This window comes from Passer domesticus, chromosome 8, assembly GCF_036417665.1.
Source record: "Passer domesticus isolate bPasDom1 chromosome 8, bPasDom1.hap1, whole genome shotgun sequence".
NCBI classification, from domain to species: Eukaryota; Metazoa; Chordata; class Aves; order Passeriformes; family Passeridae; genus Passer; species Passer domesticus.
Genome location: NC_087481.1, coordinates 58,420,499 through 58,438,024, shown reverse-complemented (window position 1 = coordinate 58,438,024; position 17,526 = coordinate 58,420,499). Strand labels below are relative to the sequence as shown.

Below are 17,526 nucleotides of genomic sequence, written 5' to 3'. Positions count from 1 at the left end.
TATCTCTTCTCATTCTGCAGACAGGAGGGGTGATAAGGATAAAGGGCTGGTTAGAGAAATGCAATTTGAATGTGAGTTCCCAACTTACTCTTTTGAAAGGGTTTAGCAATGAACTTACCGCAGTGCCATTGTTGTCTCTAAATACATCTTGATTAAAATAGTCAAAGAGCTTCTTTTCTAATTGCAGCATAACCTAAATAAAAAAATAGGGAGAAAGGTCAGCAAAGCTCTTGGGCTCAGCAACTCAACACCCAGCTGCTGGCAGTGACCCTTTCAGAGACAGCAGCCCTTTAAAACCACACATTTCCACATGTCCAAAGCCCCTTTGCTTTCCACATGTCTGCTTGCCCATTTGCTCGGCCGGCAATCACTTACACAGATCCAATTAACTGAGCATTAGGTGTGACAATCTATATCCTCCCCTCCCTTAACATTATCAGTTTGGAACAACTATATTCATGCTTTGTAGAAAAGAAAGTGAACATTCAACACTGTTTCTATTTACATAGGGGTGCCAAGGGCATTAAGTTGTTTACCTTTCGGTCATTATCAGATTCACGAAATATTAGCTTGACTACTTCATTTGTGTCAGCTGCCCGGATGGTCTGCATTGTGGCCTTTGCACATAGTGTCTAAGAAAAACATAAGGGGAGAAAGGGAAACAAGCTTATATGCAACAGAAGACCAGATTTAACTGAGCATTATCAATAGATGTATCTTCAATGCCCCTCGTCAATTATAATTTGCTGTAGGTCAAAATACAAAGCACTGCAAATTTAAGTAACTTCCACTTATGATGGACTTGAAACAATAAACTGAATTATCACTGGAAGAGAAACAGGTAATAATAAGAAAATATCAATCAGGAAAGGCAAATAGTAACTGAGCTTGTACCATGTAGACAGGCTCTTTCACAGGTAACACTGTGTGCTGTATCACACATTACTTGCAAACATCCTCCAAACCACTGCTTACAGATAATGACCAAGTTTTGTGCTGGTTCTTAACAGCTGATAACTACATTGACACTACCATTCTGTAAGTTAACCCTTGTTTGCAAAAACATCTGCCTGTAAATTCATGTGACAAGTACACTTTTGCAAGTCTGAGAAATGCTTACACAATCTGACAGCAATTTTCACAGTTTACTTTGCATAGCAAATTCCCTCTTTTAAATAAGAGACGTAACGTCCCTAGATATTCTGAGGACTGGGTGCCTAAAACATATTATGAACCAACATTTTATCAGGCACAGATGAACACAGATGAACACAGATGAACAACCTTATATCAGGCACAGTATGAATTTCCATGAAAGTGCTGGGCCTTGATCCATTGGCCACTGGGGTCCAGTTCCACAGGTAATGGGGAATAACATGAAATGGGCCGCTCAAAGGTTCCACCGCATGGCAACAGGTAAAAATCTAGAGCTTTTAGCAAAGCAGTTCGCGAAGCTTTAAAAAGCTTTGAACTGGAGGCATGTCCATCTTAACTGGGCACATTTCACTAAGTGCTCTGCAGCCTCCCTGCCTGGGCAAGGCTGCTGGGTGCTGTGCAGAGCTACCCGTGCCCCTCTGCCTGGCTGCTGGGAACCACAACGAAAAAGTCAGAAAGTGGAATCGAGGAAATTGTTCAAACTGGGCATTGTTCAAAGACACAGATGTGTCCCCACACCTGGGAGGCAACTCAGCACCCATGGCTGCTGCTGAGGCACACGCTGCTGACAGGATCTGTGCACAGCCCTGGATATGGATACTGACAAAGACCGTCCTTCTGAATGGAACCTTATTTTGCTGGAGGCTCTTAAGAAAAGTGCTTTCTGTTGAAGAAAGTAACTGAGTCAAGGAGAGGTAATGAGATGACTTCCCTGCTCTGCTCACCCCATTCCTTTTCATAATAACGAGACAAAAGGCTTTCAACTTTTCATAATGTTAATTTGTAAAATAAATATGTTCTGTGGTATAGACTTTCATCCTACTACGTGCTTCTATCTTTCACAGACAGAAATACTTGTATTTGGATTCATTATCAGAGATGCAGTGTCTACCTGACAAAACACCATGAACTACAGCTCACTTCTCCTTTCCCCATAGTCACCTTCTCCTGAAGGCAGGAATTCATGCTAACCATGTATTTAAACAAAAATCCATCTGCTTCCAAGTAATTAAGATTTCAGCTGAGGATCTCCAGGCCAAAATGTGAACAATCTGCCAATGGACATTTTGCTCCCATGTGGTAAAAATTTGATCCTTGATAAAGGCCCTTGCCTACTGGCACAGTACAAATAAAAAGCAGCGAGTTGAGCACTTTCATTCTTAACAAGTAATTTGAATGGGATTTGGTAAAAACCCACAAATCTGTTATTTTTCTTACAAGTTTGTGAATGAAACAGATGTTGATTCCCCATCTCACTGAAAAAGTGATGTCCATTTCTGACAAACTTTTCCTGTTTCCTCCGTCCCCAAAAGCAGTGCCAGGTCCATTGACTCTGGGTTTGCCCTAGAACACTGGGCACACTCGCGGCACCAGAACAGCTGCAGTGTGTGCAGTCACAGGTTTCACGGGCAGAAGGAGCACTGGCCCCACAGGCACAGGCACGGGCTGCTCTGCGAGTACTTCATCTGCTCTGCAGGACTTCAAGGCGATTTTTTGAAGCCTTGGGAGAAGAGCAGTAACATGCTGGTTAAACGCCACCCGGCCTGCCAGGAGGAGTGGCATGCTGGACCCTTGTGGGAGCTGCACCGCCGGGACCTCTTACTTTTTATTTTTAGCACAGCCCTCCTACCTGTTCCCTCGCTCCCGAGGCAGCCGGATGATCCCTTTGTCTGCTCAGACATGCCGTGGCCGTTTTGCCATCTGTGTCCGTAGGAGCAGTGAGGTAATCCAGCAGCGAGCCATTCCCAACCTCGCTCCCTCCGCGCGGGTGATTGAAATTCAGAGCACAGATCAGATAATCGGGTCAAGCCCAAAAAAAGAGGCTTTGGGCTCATGTGTCACAAATCAGTCTGGTCCCTTCAAACAGCACACCAGATTAGAACAAGCACCCGAACAAACCAGAGCGGAAAACCCGCAGCTCTCTAAAGCTGGTTTCAAAAGCTCTAACAAATCGCTCCATCTTTCACTCATTTAAACTTTCCAAATGAGGGTCAATACGGTCCCCGAGCATCCAAATGCTAATGCGCTTAAGTGCGCTTAAGCAGCTTTCCAGAGTGAATGGGCCAAAGAAGGGCTCGAAAAGACACGGCAGAGTTACTGTCACTGTCAAAAAGTCATTGTAGCCACCCCCAGAGTGGTTGCAATTCAACAAATTCATGATTTCTGTCTCTTAAAGGCATCTGCTTGAGAACATTTTTTTCCCTGAGCTGCTTTATCTCACAACGTCAGGCCGGCTCCAAAAGAAAAACCCTGCGATCGACTCTTGAGAACCAATACAGAGAAAGGACCCACATACCTTATTGCTTTCAAATTTCACACACACAAAAAGTTACCTTATTCACAGACAAAAGTGATTGGGCAAAGGTTCATTTCTTATACAAGCTGGAGGCACTCCTTTTTTCCTCCTCCTTTCAATTTCTGCACAGTCGTAGTCACCCAAGCAGAAAACTTTCAGGACCATGTGCCTTTTTAGGCAAGCCTGCTTATGAAGGGATTTTTTTGTTGCTGGCAAAGAAAATCAAAATGCTATGAAAACTCACTGTTCCTTGCTGGGTATTCCCTCAAAGGTATATTTTTACAAGGGCAGAAGAGGTGAAATCAGATATCATAACTCTACATAACTTCTTTTTAAAAAAGAAAACCTCTTTTTTTTTCTTTGGAAACAAGTTTTGGTTAAAAACCTTGCAGGAGGGCTGCATTTAGAGCTGAGAGGGAGCTCAGCAGCCAGCCTTTCCCTAGAAAACACAGCCATATCTCATTCCGTTTTCCCATACTATACACAGGTAGATGCTTTGTAGTACTTTTGAAATAGCCCTTTGTGATAACTTATGTATATTGAATTGCAAAACATAGTAACAACTTTCCTGACAACGGCATTGGAATGCAATAACAAGATCCTGTTACATAAAGCTAGGAGGAAATGGTTTTTATGTTTACAAGAGACAAATCTGGAACTTCTAAAGTCGGCAATTCTCAGAATTACACTGTTGATTTATAGCATAACACACCTTCTGCTCCCCCATATACACCACAAATCAAAGTGTTTAAGACTGCATTTCTTCATACTTAGAGTAAGTAGGGATACAGACATTAAAACAATTGTTACATACATAGAACACACAACAGTCTATAACATACAATTTATATCATGCTTATACAGGAACACTGTGAGCAGCCACGGACTGCACTGCTGCCTCCTGCTTGGCTGGAAACTGCAGCTGATTTTTCATGGATTCCACACTTTAGACTCTGAGTCCACCTCCTGATCTGTAGCTATCACATGCTTGTAAGTCCCTCAATAATTTTTGGGGGGTGGGAGGGAAACGCCCCCAAAAGGGGGGAATTAAACACCTACAGACTCAGCCTGTCCTACTGCATCTGTCCACTGACGCTAAAGATGTGCAGCATTGTTCTCTATTGTTTGAATACTCAGGACTTATTATTACTTTGAATTCTTCTTAAAAAACGGAAGAGAAAAAAGAATATATACATTGTTACTTTAAAATTAAAAAAGTTCAGCAATAGCTGCCACTGGAATTTGCAGCAAGCTGCATAGATTGACACAGATGTGCTGTGAGTGCTAGGAGAGAAGAGCAGAATCTGAAGATTCCTGACAGGAGCTAAGTAAAATAAGATCTTCAGCACATGAGCAACCAAATCAACTAAATGTAAGATATTTAATTTTTTTCCAGTTAAATACTCTGTGGATTCTGGAACAACAGAAAGGACAGACACACATGTATCATCTAATTATGAAAGTGAAATACTTCTGAAATGCTGCTCAAAATCCAAAATCAATCTGACACTTATTAAACTAGGATATTTAAAAAAAATTATTATTATAATTTGGATGCAAATTGTACTTGAAATAATCAGTGAGGCAAAATATTTGCTACTTTGGGAATAACAGAAGCATCTGTCTTGTTTGGGCTCCTCCTTACCTTTTAGGAGACAACATGATTTCCTGGATATTGGGAATATAATAGCAGCAAACTCCCCAAGTCAAATGACATCAGAAAAAAACAATGCTACACGTAACTTTCTGAGCCAACGAGAGCTGTGCATTTAGGTACAGGGCAGATAACACCGTGCTTTTTAAACTGCACCTTCCCACTGAAATAGAGGCTTATTATAGCCAATTTTTCACATCCACAGAGGTTTTTGCCTTCACAGCTGCTGCAAAAATCAAGGGCATCCAAGGGCTCAATCTCCAGGGTATAGCAACCAAACCCTGTCTGAGAGGACATACACTTCTATGGAAAAAAATATCCTTTAGACTAACCTTGAGTTAACTTTAACTGTGTGCAAATAGCAAAAATATCCCAGAACAGCTACTACACTTTCCAGCAGCAGGAACTGAACTCAGCAGTGACGTGTTAGCTGAATAAAGAACAAACACAAACAAGTATTAATGAGAATCCACGTAAAGTACCAATAAAATTACTTTCTCTTTGGATGTTCCCAGAGGAGTCAGCTCCTGTCCAGGGGAGGCAGTGGTGGTGGAGCTGGGTGGCAGCAGAGCGAGACCCCTGCCCTGCTCCTGTCTGCTGGCACTGCTCATGTGCCCCGTGTATGGCCCCTCTTCCGAGGGCACATCACTACCACTGACATGGCCCTGCTGCCTGTACCCATGTCGGGAGTGATTTAACCTCACGGCAGGTTAAAGAAGCACCAATCCCATCCCTGTGAGCGCCTGGCCCAGGAGCTGCCCGGGACCTATGGGAGCTCTGGTCCCCTCCGTGCAGCCCTCCTACTGAACTGTGGCACAGGGATATTCTGGGATACTTTAAAATGCTTCTTTGGGCGGTGTCTGTGACCAAAAAATCAGCACTATCCTCGTGTTCCCATTGTCCCAGAGATCTTCTGCCTCCCTAAAACAAATGATCCCTGCTGGAAACAACCTGCCTTCCTCTGGTCTCAATTTGACGGCAACACTACGTTAATTATAAAACGCATCTTCTTGTCCAGAAACGGAGATAATTCATGACACAGTTGCCACAGTGTGTCACCAGGCAATGCCAAACATTTCCTGTTTACTTTTCAGGCACTGTGCTGAGTGAGCTGAGAGTCCAGGTGCCAGCACGGCCGCTGTCCAGAGGCACAGCGTACCCGCGCACCCGCCTTGGGCAGGGTGGCTGCCCTGCCCTGGCACTGCCCAAAGCACCACCCAGCTCCTGCAGAGTCATCCCTGGCAGCACTGCCTGTGGCTCCTGTGCCCATTTGCTCAGCAGGCAGTAGGCCAGGCTTAGCACAGCACACTGCTGCAGACCCCAGCCCGGGCAGGGATGGGCACTGGAATGGCTGGCTCACAGCTGGAACAGCTGGCCTGGTGCCAGAGTGGCTGGCTCAGTGCCATGTGTCGATGGCACAGCCTGCCTTCTCCAGGTCTGGAAAGAGCCCTGAGGTCCCTGACTGTGGCCTCTGCCTCAGCAGTTTTGCTCTGTGCCAACAGCTGGTGGCAATTATGGCCCTCTTTGAAATTCTCTTCTTCAGAAAAGAATCTGAATTAATTGCAAAAGGCCTCTGCCTCTCAGATTCTCCAAGTTTACAGATCAGGCTAGAACTCATTTTCCATATTGCCCTGCATGCTGATTACCATCTTATTTTCTCTCTCTGTCTCTCCGGTCAGGTTGCAGATCTTTTTGTACTCTCCTGTTTCATTTTCCTGACTATGATCTCAAGCCTGAGTTCAGCAAAGCATCTACATGGTGATTTACAAACAATTTACCTGGAGTTGTCTGTCACCTGTGTGAATCAGGACACAGAACTGTGCAGGGTCTCTGCAGACAAAGGTAAAGGGCTTCCCTGCTCACTTTTTAAAGCCTCAGTTTAAATTCGCTTGCTGACATCAGACATCAGTATGCATTCAGGACTTTGACCAGATCCAGATAAGCCCACAGCACGACAAGATCAGAACTTGGAAGCAATCTGCCAGAAAAATCCTATCCCTCCTCCTGTCCATCCTTCTAAATAATTTTGTATTACTACTTGAGCTCAAGTCGTCCTGAGGGAGTATTCTAAGAGAAATATTTGCTTTTTCTTAATTACAGAAAGTGGGACAGTCCAACTGTTCCTAAGGAAATTCTCTGCATTAACACAATATATATATCTTGTTCCATAAGGTGTGATCCTCTTCAGATATACTCAGATGTTCTGTTACTTATCTTCCATTATTTTTTCTGCTTTAGCTGTGCAGTAATGCCAGCTTCAGAAATTCTTTGCTGGAAACCTTCAGAGCACTTACACTCTTGCACTCCAGCTGACCAGGCAGAGGACTGGGTGTATTGTTTCTGTTCAGCAAAGACTTTGATGAAGCACATAGAATCTGTGAAGTAAATCTGTTTCTGCAGAGAAACATAAAATCTCCTGCTCTCTTGAATTCAGGAGAAATGGAATAAAAAGCAGCTCTCTCCTTATAGCTAAACTTGCTTTTATCTAACTTGCAGAATAGGAACATCTATTTCTTTTCATTCTAAAAGCTAAATAGCCTGTGAACCCCATCTGCTCCTTGCAATTGCCTTTGCTTTGAGTGGTAACATTTGCCTGCGTGCTCACTGATGGTGCTTGTGTTTCTGCTGCCTCCAAACCTCATGGTTTCTTACAGCCACAAGAAATGAAACACGGGAGCAGTAACATCAAGTAGCAAAAATTTAAGCAAACACTTAAGAAAATTATTTGGTGCTTCATGACTTCCAGCACTGGGCTTTGCAGTCTCTGGAGTCTGTCAGCTTCGCTCTCCTCCAGCCTTGCAGGGCTGTCCTGACACAGCACAGCATGGGCATGGCCAGCCATGGGAGTGCTCCAGGCTCCCACCTGACCTCAGAACGAACAGCAAGCCCAGAAACACTCCCAACCAGCACTGCCAAACCGAGTAAATTCAGGAGTTTGCCCTCTAAAATAATGGGGAGTTTTTAACACAATCAATGGTGTGACACAGCTCAAGTTCAAGGCTTAACCTTTGGAGAGTGTGACCCTTTGGCTCCCACATAGTAGACTCTCATCAGCAGGTATAATTAGGAGTTAACTTTCGAAATATGTAGTGTTGGGCAATTCTGATATAAAATTATATATGTACCTAAAATCTAGATGTCCTGAGGCAGGCACTGAATACTTTTAATCACAAAATTAGAAATAATAAAGAAATGAAAAACTTTTTTCTTTTTCCTATTATGCAAACCAGCAAAAAAAATCCTTAGCACCTTAACAAAGATGGGATTTGAGATGTGGTACAGGTAAGTGACTTGCATGAGGCACAAGTGTGCTGTGGGCTGCCAGCAGCTCAGGCTTGGACTCTTGCTAAGCCTAAGCACAACGGTGGGATGGATGGGTGGACACATGCCCTTCAGGATGGACACGTGCCCTCCAGGATGGACACATGCCCTCCAGGATGGACACGTGCCCTTCGGGATGGACATGTACCCTTCAGGATGGACACATGCCTCCAGGATGGACACGTGCCCTCCAGGATGGACACGTGCCCTCCAGGATGGACACGTGCCCTCCAGGATGGACACGTGCCCTCCAGGATGGACATGTACCCTTCAGGATGGACACATGCCCTCCAGGATGGACACATGCCCTTCAGGATGGACACATGCCCTCCAGGATGGACACATGCCTCCAGGATGGACATGTACCCTTCAGGATGGACATGTACCCTTCAGGATGGACACGTGCCCTTCAGGATGGACACATGCCCTCCAGGATGGACACATGCCTCCAGGATGGACACATGCCCTCCAGGATGGATGAACGCCCTCCAGCTCATACAATGGTCATGAGCATGTACAGCGAAGTGGAAGAGAAGTCCCTGTTCTTTCACTGTTTTCTATTGATGGGAAAAAAATCACTCCAAGTTAACTTTACTATTTAAGGAAACAAATGTGACAGGAAAGTAATCTTGAGCTCACTGCATCTGGTTTCCAGTCCTGAACAAGTTGGGAATGCAACATTCACTGTGTTAACTGAAACATGCTGCATGGTGTTATGGTGAGACTAAAACTTTGCTGATCAGGTGAAGTCTTCCTGATGCAGCATGTGAACCACTTCTTTACTCTATTTTTCCCCTGTTGTTCTGTTTGTCCAGCTCCTTTCACTGAACTCCTTTTCATCCTGCCATATCTTATTAATTTCTCATTGTCATATTCCCTGTCTGGTTCACCATCATTTGCTGATTTACTCACTTTTGAAATGGGATGTGAGTCCAGCAGCTAAGTTCAAATAATCCTTTATAGCTGGTTATGTTCAGACAGCTCTGCGAGCCATGAGGTGGGATTGCTGAGCTGCCCCTCCCAGCCCTGTGGTGCAGGTGCCTGGCTGCTGCAGCACCCTGGCCACAGCTGGGCTGTCCCCAGGCACACTGCCCACCAGCAGGCTGCTGCTTCTTCAATGACACCCAGGACATCATGGAGTTCACCCATTTCCAGGAGCCCATATTCACAAATTAAAATAAATAATTGTGGATTAAATGAATGAAGGATATTTTTGTAAAATAATGTGCAAGGTGGGTACCCAACATCTGGTATATTCTTGATGAAAGCTAAGACAGACTGACAGATCAGCATGTGCATACACCCAAAGAAGACTGGCATCACATAAAAACAGCTATGGGGTAGAACAGTCAGTGTGGAGAGAGGAAACAGGGTGGCATGTTCTATGTACTGGCTCTATTCACCACCCTGGTAATGAATTCTGAGTTCCTTCTGGCTTGGTTTGTGATGGTGTGAGAGCCAAGTGTTGTGCAGTACAGCAATGTTCAGGACCCCCAGGACATGGTTTCCACTGACAGTTCAAGGCTCGGGACCAAAGGCCCTTGGCCAACTAGGGACACAGCTGATCACAGAGAGAACAACTTGGAGGAACAGCAACTTCACAGCACTGGCTGGGGATCCAAAGGGATTTAACCCACAGTGAATGCTGATCCCTGTCTCATTCGACCCCATCACTGAGGGCACCGTTGAGTGAGGACAGAAAGCTCTGCAAGAAATGAGACAACCAGGGTCCTCCTGCTTGTAGCAACCAAAGACCCTGCTAGGGGGTAGGACTTGACTGGGCCAAACAAGCAGAAATGTATTCTACAGAGTTTCTGAAACAGAAATGAAATTATTTTTGTTACGCAAAGTGAGATTCAAATATGTGAGACACGTGAGTACAGAAGAGTTAGTGCAGCATCATTTTAGAGCTCGCAGCTGGGGCTGCCTCGTGAAGTGCTATTCTTTCCGCTGTATCTTTAAGTGCTGTTAAATTCATTTGTCACTTGATCGAAAGCCAACAGGCTACAAATCTCCCAAGCCCCTCTCGCACTGAATAGTGACAGGAGGATTCTGTTCTGCCATCAGAAAACATTTGTGCGCAGCTCTGTCCGCAGTCATACACGCTACTTTAACTCATCTGCCTCCCCATTCTCCCCAGCCTGGGAGGACAAATTGCTCACTGTGGCTCCCTTTCAGAGGCAGCGCAGCGCGCAAAGAATCATGACTGAGCAGAAACACAAGGAACAGGCACATAAAAATTCATCACTTTGGCCTACTGACCCCTTGCCACTGGATTTGGCAAACCCCATCTCAAAAAGTAGCACCGAGGGAGAGCTAAGCAGAGCGGCTGAGTGAAATTACTGACAAAAAATATCCTGGACACAGGAAAACCCCACCAGATGCTTCATTGTCTTTGCAGAGAAGTGGTGCTGAAAAAGGGGGTGATCTACCACATGGCATATTGGGTGGAATAAGTAGTGCCATTGTTTCAGGGCAGCTCTGTCACTTACTGACCGCAATACAAAGAGGTGTAAAGCAAGATTTAATCCTGACTTTTTAGTCAGCAGATTAAAACCAATCATGCCAGATGTCCACAAGACTGTTTAACATACAGAAAGCTTTTTCATACTCTACAAAATAGTAGAAGTTGTAATAACTTCTTTATTTCCTCTAGAGAGGCCTTTTCCACTCACTTTTAGTCAGAAAAAAGGGAGATGTTGCAACAGATTTTAAGATGTGCTATTAATTTTTAGCCTTTCTTCTTTTCCCTTTTGAGACAAAGCTAAACAAAGTAAATTCTTTAACCCATCCAAAATTAGACAAGTACACCAAAGAAAACTGCTGGCATAAGAAAGCTGTGATTTTAAAAAGAATTTATACCCATTAAGACCAGCAATGGATGCTAACAGCAGTGTTTAAGTTCTTCAAGTACTACTTGAAGTGGTGAAAGACATTAAATCATGGTGGTCAGCATGCTGGGAAAGGAACAGATTATCCTTTTCCCCTCAAGACTGGAATTGTGCTGGTGGACTGGAGTTGAGACTTCCTGCCCAGGTGTCTCCTCACACCTGGTCTGAGGATGGGTGTGCTCTGCTGCCTGCCTGGCACAGGAGCACACAGGCAGGGCACCGTGGGGCTGGCAGGACCCTCGGGGGAGCCCTGGCCACACAGCAACCTGCCAGGACCCTGGCCTGGCACTCAGAGGTCCCTCTGTGCCAGCAGCAGATGTCACCTCTGCTGTGGGACCCAGAACCCTGACCACAGTCACTGCAAGCTGAAATACAAGTGCTAATAAGTGAAAAATACTCACTGAGTGGTGTTCTTTAAACTCACCTACACAACTGTTACACGCTTTGCAGTGTTGCTGCTTTCTTTTTTATCTATTTATGAACAAATTAATATCCAAAAGTACTACCATAAAGGATACAAATTCATAAATAATCAAAGCATATTTAGTATTTTTTCTCTACTATATTAGCAAAATGGAAAAAAGTCTGCATATCAGTGTTCCACTGCGTAATTTCCATAGCAAAAAATGCTGCCAAATTCAGCAGAACTCAGAATGTGTATTTACTTTGTCATATTAAAGTGCAAATAATTTATGCATTTAAAAAAATTAACTTCTCTTTGGAAAAAATGATAGAAATGATAGAAAAAATAAATCTCCTTGTAATTCCAGTACTGGGCTGATTTGTATCACATTTATAATTTAGTAATTCAGAAGCCATATGGCAGCAAGATAACATATCTACATATCTGGTAGAGACATAAGTGAAGAGTTGAAATCATAAACCAAACAAACTAGCAAGGCACTGCTTTAGTTCTACTGACACTAAGCCAGGGACAGGTACAACTCTTTCCTGGCTGTTTGGTGCTTTCAGAGGAGCGCCTGTAAGACACTGCAAGCTGTCCCTGCTGGGTTACTGCAGCTGGGGAAGGGGCTGCAGCTCTTCTGCCCTCCTGCCACCACGTGAACCACTCTGCACTTTTCCAAAGCAGGATGGCACTTCTGGAACTCATGTCAGACAAAAGAGTGTGTTTTGGCTGACCATGGTTTGCAGCATTATAAAGCACAGCCACAGGTACAAGGATAGTAGCCTGCTTCCTTACTGGAAGGAAGGTTTCATTAGGTTAATTAAGATGCACAATTTGTCTTTCTTTCACCATCATCATCATCATCATCATCATCATCATCATCATCATCATCATCATCATCATCATCATCATCATCATCATCATCCTTCTTACTGTACTCCTTGCAGGTCTTGTATCATACATGCTAATGATTCTGTGATTCTGTACTGAAAATTTTGGACAGGCAGAACCTCCAGTACTGCCTCTCATTTCCCCAGTGCACTCTGATGGCTGAAAGGTGTAACACTGGCTTTAAATCTTCTGGCCTCTCCCTGTCACACTGAGGGGACCCGGGCAGGCACTGCAGTGAAGATGATGGTATTTTCTTTGTAACTAAGTCCAACTAGAGGCTCTCAAGCTACCCAACAGGAAAAAGTCAACCAAGTGTAAATCTGACTGAGAGATTTCTGCCAGTTAAACAGTTACTTCATTACTGCTTATTCCACCCTGGAGTTTGCACAAAATTACAATTCTACTCTCTACTTCTGAATTTCTTAAGGCAAGTCTTGTGGGTGGCCCTCAAGATACATTTTACCAATTTTTCATGCCCATCCCTCGAAATGTGACCCTGCTCCTGTGCTTTTATCTCTCTGACAACTTCACACAGGAAAACATGCAGCCCCTCTGATAGCATGAAATCGGAAACAATAGCCTCTGGAAACAAAGGGGAGGAGGGAGGCAGGGTACAGTCCAGGTCCTGGCTGATTTTAGGCACAAACAGATGTTCATAGGGCCCAATACCCCGAGCAAGCTGAAAGGAAAAGCTTGTAAAAGAAATGGACCTTAAAAACAATGTATTGAAGAGCTTTAAAATAAAGGCAAAGGGAAAGCAATATGGCTTTCACTGATAAATCTCAGCTAAGAAAACCAAAGTGGCACCATGAATTTCAATGATGCATTTTTCTTTCTCAATGAACTCTACAGCTCATTTTGAAATCTACAAATTGCTTAAATCTCAACTTAGTTTACAAGTCTCCCACAGCCATTAAAAGGTTACAATACAGGCATTTCTATTTCTTGTAACTAATCACCAGAGCTGGAAACACCCAGCGAAGCCCTGAAATATAGGCTAATGCCATTATTTTAAAAGCTGCTTACAGCTCAACAAAGAGGAATATGCTGAAAGAATCTTGATTGGAAAAAATCTTAGACTAGCTGTTGGAACAAATTATGTTCAATCTCCTGCTCTTTTCATGTGCACTATTTCAGACTCAAAAAGCCCCATGGAAAGAATCCTTGAAGCGCTGTCCTGAATTGGACTTGGGTTGTGTTTCACAAAAGCCAAAACGCAGCATTTACAAATGAAACAAAGTGTGGAATCATTCCTCCGACTAAAGTTTCTGCTTTTGTGATTAAAACTCTCTTCCTCTCTCTTGAAGAGCCTGCCATCCAAAAGGCCCTGTGCCATGCTCCAATGCACAAAATACATGTATTCATTACAGGAGAAAAAACCTTGAAAAATTTGGCACAAAGGCGGCGCATAGCTTAAGTCCTGTTTAGGGTAGCCCTCACTTGAACTCCACTCATTTGCATAGATTTTACCTATTGATTGTCTCTATCAGGGATACAGTGGCTAAAAGGAATGTTCCATCAGCTGCCTGTGGTCAGGTGCAGATTTAATTTGATAGTTATTAGCATCAATGAGACTCACGCAGTCAAGAAATAAAGAAGTGGAATAACTTTCCACCAGCATCACAATCAGTAAGAATTATTTTAACGACAAACAAAGCTGAGACTGAGACTGAAGGTACCTAAGCCAGCTTAGGAAGCTTAAGAAATTACAGGTTGAAACCCCATCCAGAAGTGGCTGTGCATTTGTCCACTCTAATCATACATACCAGATCCTCTGTGGCACCGATTTCATCCTCAGCTGAAGCAAATGGCACCTCTTTGACTAAAACAAACCTTCAGAAAGGCATGACCTCTTGGTAACACACAGGACACTCACCAATTCCTCTGGCAGCCACTCCAGGAACAGAACTACTTATTGATCACTTTATGGCTAATTTCCCATGTATGATTTTTCATTTTAAATTGTCTGTTAGCAGCTTATAAACATCACTTAGACCCAAAAGGAGGTGGGACACTGCTGTGAACACAGCAAAGTATGAAACCACAGCCTTCTGCAAACTCCTGGAAACCCTCTGACCTACTGGCAAGGGGTGTCTGAGTTAACTGGAGTGGATCTCTACGGAAGCCCAGCTCAGCAAAACTGGCCCTACAAGCTCTGAAAACAACTCCTCCTTGGCACTCAGATCTGGCCCAGAGTCTGGTAAGAGGACAGAGGGCCTTGCTCTCCTCTCACAGCAAACCATGACTGCAATACCTGGAGTGGAGGTGTGCAACGGATTTCAATACCCAGGCTCAGCAGCCACATGTAACGTCAAATATGCAATTACAATAAAATTACCTAAAGATGCCTGAATGATTATGCCATGGCACTTCTGTGGGAGCTGAGGTTCAGCTGTTGGCAGCTGTTTGCCTTTGGTGTCTCCCAAAGCTCTGCCACTGACCCCTTGGTGCTCCTGCCTGTGCAACACAGACAAATGCAAAGTTAAACACTGATGCTTTCAACAAACTCATCTTGCCAAAGGATCACTTGATTTCACTTCACCACCTTAATCCAAGTTGTTAATCTCAGGATAAACTGCCTTGTTCAAGCATGTTTTGTGACTGCATTTTCTCTCTCAATTTTCTTCTCATTATCTACTCTTGCATTAGGTTGCCTGAAATGAATGTCAAGCTAATGAGCCTTCAGCTATTGAGAAGCCTGCTTGGTGTCTCCCTCCTTTCTTCCACCTTAACTACAGGAACAAATTTATTATTCTAAAATTCTGTTATGACCCAAGTACACCAATTTGTTCCAAACCAACTTTCAAACCTGTTGGTTACAGATGGGCAATTACAAACAGCCATTGCTACTCTTAAGTTCCTGCTCCTGACTGATCTGTCAGGAAACATCACTCAGGCACTGGTGGCTCAAAGCTTGTCTTCATTTTTAAATTATACATAAATATTCAAATTTAGGAAATTTCCAGTACATTCAGGGAAAAGCCTAATGATTTTTTTACTTCCAGATGTCAACAGAGTTCTTGAACCTTTAATGGCTACAATACTGACATCCTTGGGAAATTCAGCACTTGTTAAAGCTGCAAAAATAAAGGATAGAAACAAAAAATAAGTCTTGCTGACTCTTTCTATGACATTGACAGGTCGGGTAATACTGTAAAGAGCTACTTTTGAACTGTCAGAGCTTCCTGCATGAGTGCTAGTAATGTAGTATTACTTGTAGTTGCAATGCTGAACGATCTGCAGCAATGTGATTTCAGAACTGCTATCAACTGAGTAACCAGTGCAGTTTGCACTAACTTGGCACGTTTTACTCCATCAAGGACATACTTTAACTTTTGAGAACTATACTCAGTGTGCAGGAAATTGAGCTTCCCATATTACAGGATTTTAAAATTACCACTACAAAAACCCACTGTGAACTAGTACACAGATGTGATCAGTTAAAAATCTGTAATTCACCAGCTTCAGTGAAAATTCCATTTAGTTCTACAGAAATTATCAAAGGTGGGAATGTTAACGCTAATATATATATCCTTCTGTATCTCCCCCAGTGCACACACATGGCCGAAAGAAATCCATGTGAGTTATTGGCAAAACATCAGGTGAAACAGCCATCTGTATAGGAATCATGGGCAGAAACTGGCTTTTACTTCAGTGGTCACAGGTTTCACCAAAAATTCTGACAGCAAAGGGCCAGTGTCAGCTGTTTGCTGAAGCACATATAACATGCAGCATCAGGCAGCAGTTTAAGCCCTCTGCACAGCCTAACAACAGAAGAATTGCAGCCTTCATTTTGTCTAACCCTGCTTTTATTGTTTGTCATTGTTTCTTAGAGTTATTCTGCTGTCAATATTTGAAGAACAGAATCCTGTCTGGGTATTGATTTCCTAAAGACTTTGAATCACTGCCTTCATAATGCATATATTTTAAGACAAGTGCATGCAAAAGGTAGAGGTGAAGTTGCTTACTGAATTAAATCAATACAAGATACCACACTGGCAATTATCATCTAGTGTTCATTTTACATAATGTAAAATACCCAGCAGACAGAAGAAAAACAATTTCCATCCCACTTTGGCAATCTTAATTTAAATCTCTTGTATACTCTGGACCTCGGGCTTGCTTAAGTTCAGCTGTTGTCACTCAAGCATTTAGCACACCCTTGACTCTACTCTGAAGCAGGTGAAGATGGGGTGGCACAGTGCCACCTCCTGTGACACTCCCTCGACTCCCACTGAAGGGAAGAGACAGACAGCAGTGCAGCTGGGGTCTGGAGATGCTTCTCCAAGAGCAGCTCAGGGGCTGCACTGCAGACTCCATGATTTAAAAAGCCCCAAATGACACTGATAGAGAAACACAGTATCCACACTAAAGTCCAACTCAATTCAGCTTCTGTTTGTGTTCTGCAAGTTTAATGGCAGTACTATAGTTACACCACATTCAGAAAACAAACGAAAAACTACATCTGGTTTAATTTTCAGGGAACCATTAGGGTTATATGAATAAAAATAATCCAGAAGTAGCATTTTAGAAGCACAACGGGATCTCCATAAGGAGTTCCACCAGTATATACATTTCTCTCCTGTCTCTAAGGGAGCAAGGGGATCTCAGTGCCACGCAGCAGGCTTGCCAGAACACCGTGAGGACCAGAGCTGGATGCAGCAAGCAGCAGTGCACCCTAATCCAGCCCAGACTTCTTGAGGCTGGAGAGCAAAGGAGTAGCCTTTGCCTGTCAGAGAACAGTCTGCTGTGCTCAGAGCTGGACAGAAGACGATGGGAATCATCCACAGCTGCTGAACAGCCCCCCTGCCCTGAGCCACGTGGCAGAGTGAGTGTGGGGCTGTCTGTGCTCCTGCCTGGCAAGGGCTGAGCAGATGTGCTTCACTAAGAGCTCAGGAAGGTGTTTCCCCCC

The 17,526-nt window shown here is 43.7% G+C and overlaps 1 protein-coding gene across 6 annotated transcripts in view; it reads right to left on the bottom strand.

Moving 5' to 3' along the window:
* Positions 1-17,526, bottom strand: part of INPP5A (inositol polyphosphate-5-phosphatase A) — a 184,389-nt gene that overhangs the window by 32,061 nt on the left and 134,802 nt on the right. For all 6 annotated transcript variants that reach the window (XM_064431654.1, XM_064431651.1, XM_064431653.1 and 3 more), the window contains exons 10-11: positions 537-632; positions 119-193 (exon numbers count right to left, since the gene is read on the bottom strand). In XM_064431654.1, the coding sequence (XP_064287724.1) occupies positions 119-193; positions 537-632 (171 nt within the window). The remainder of the gene's footprint in view (positions 1-118; positions 194-536; positions 633-17,526) is intronic.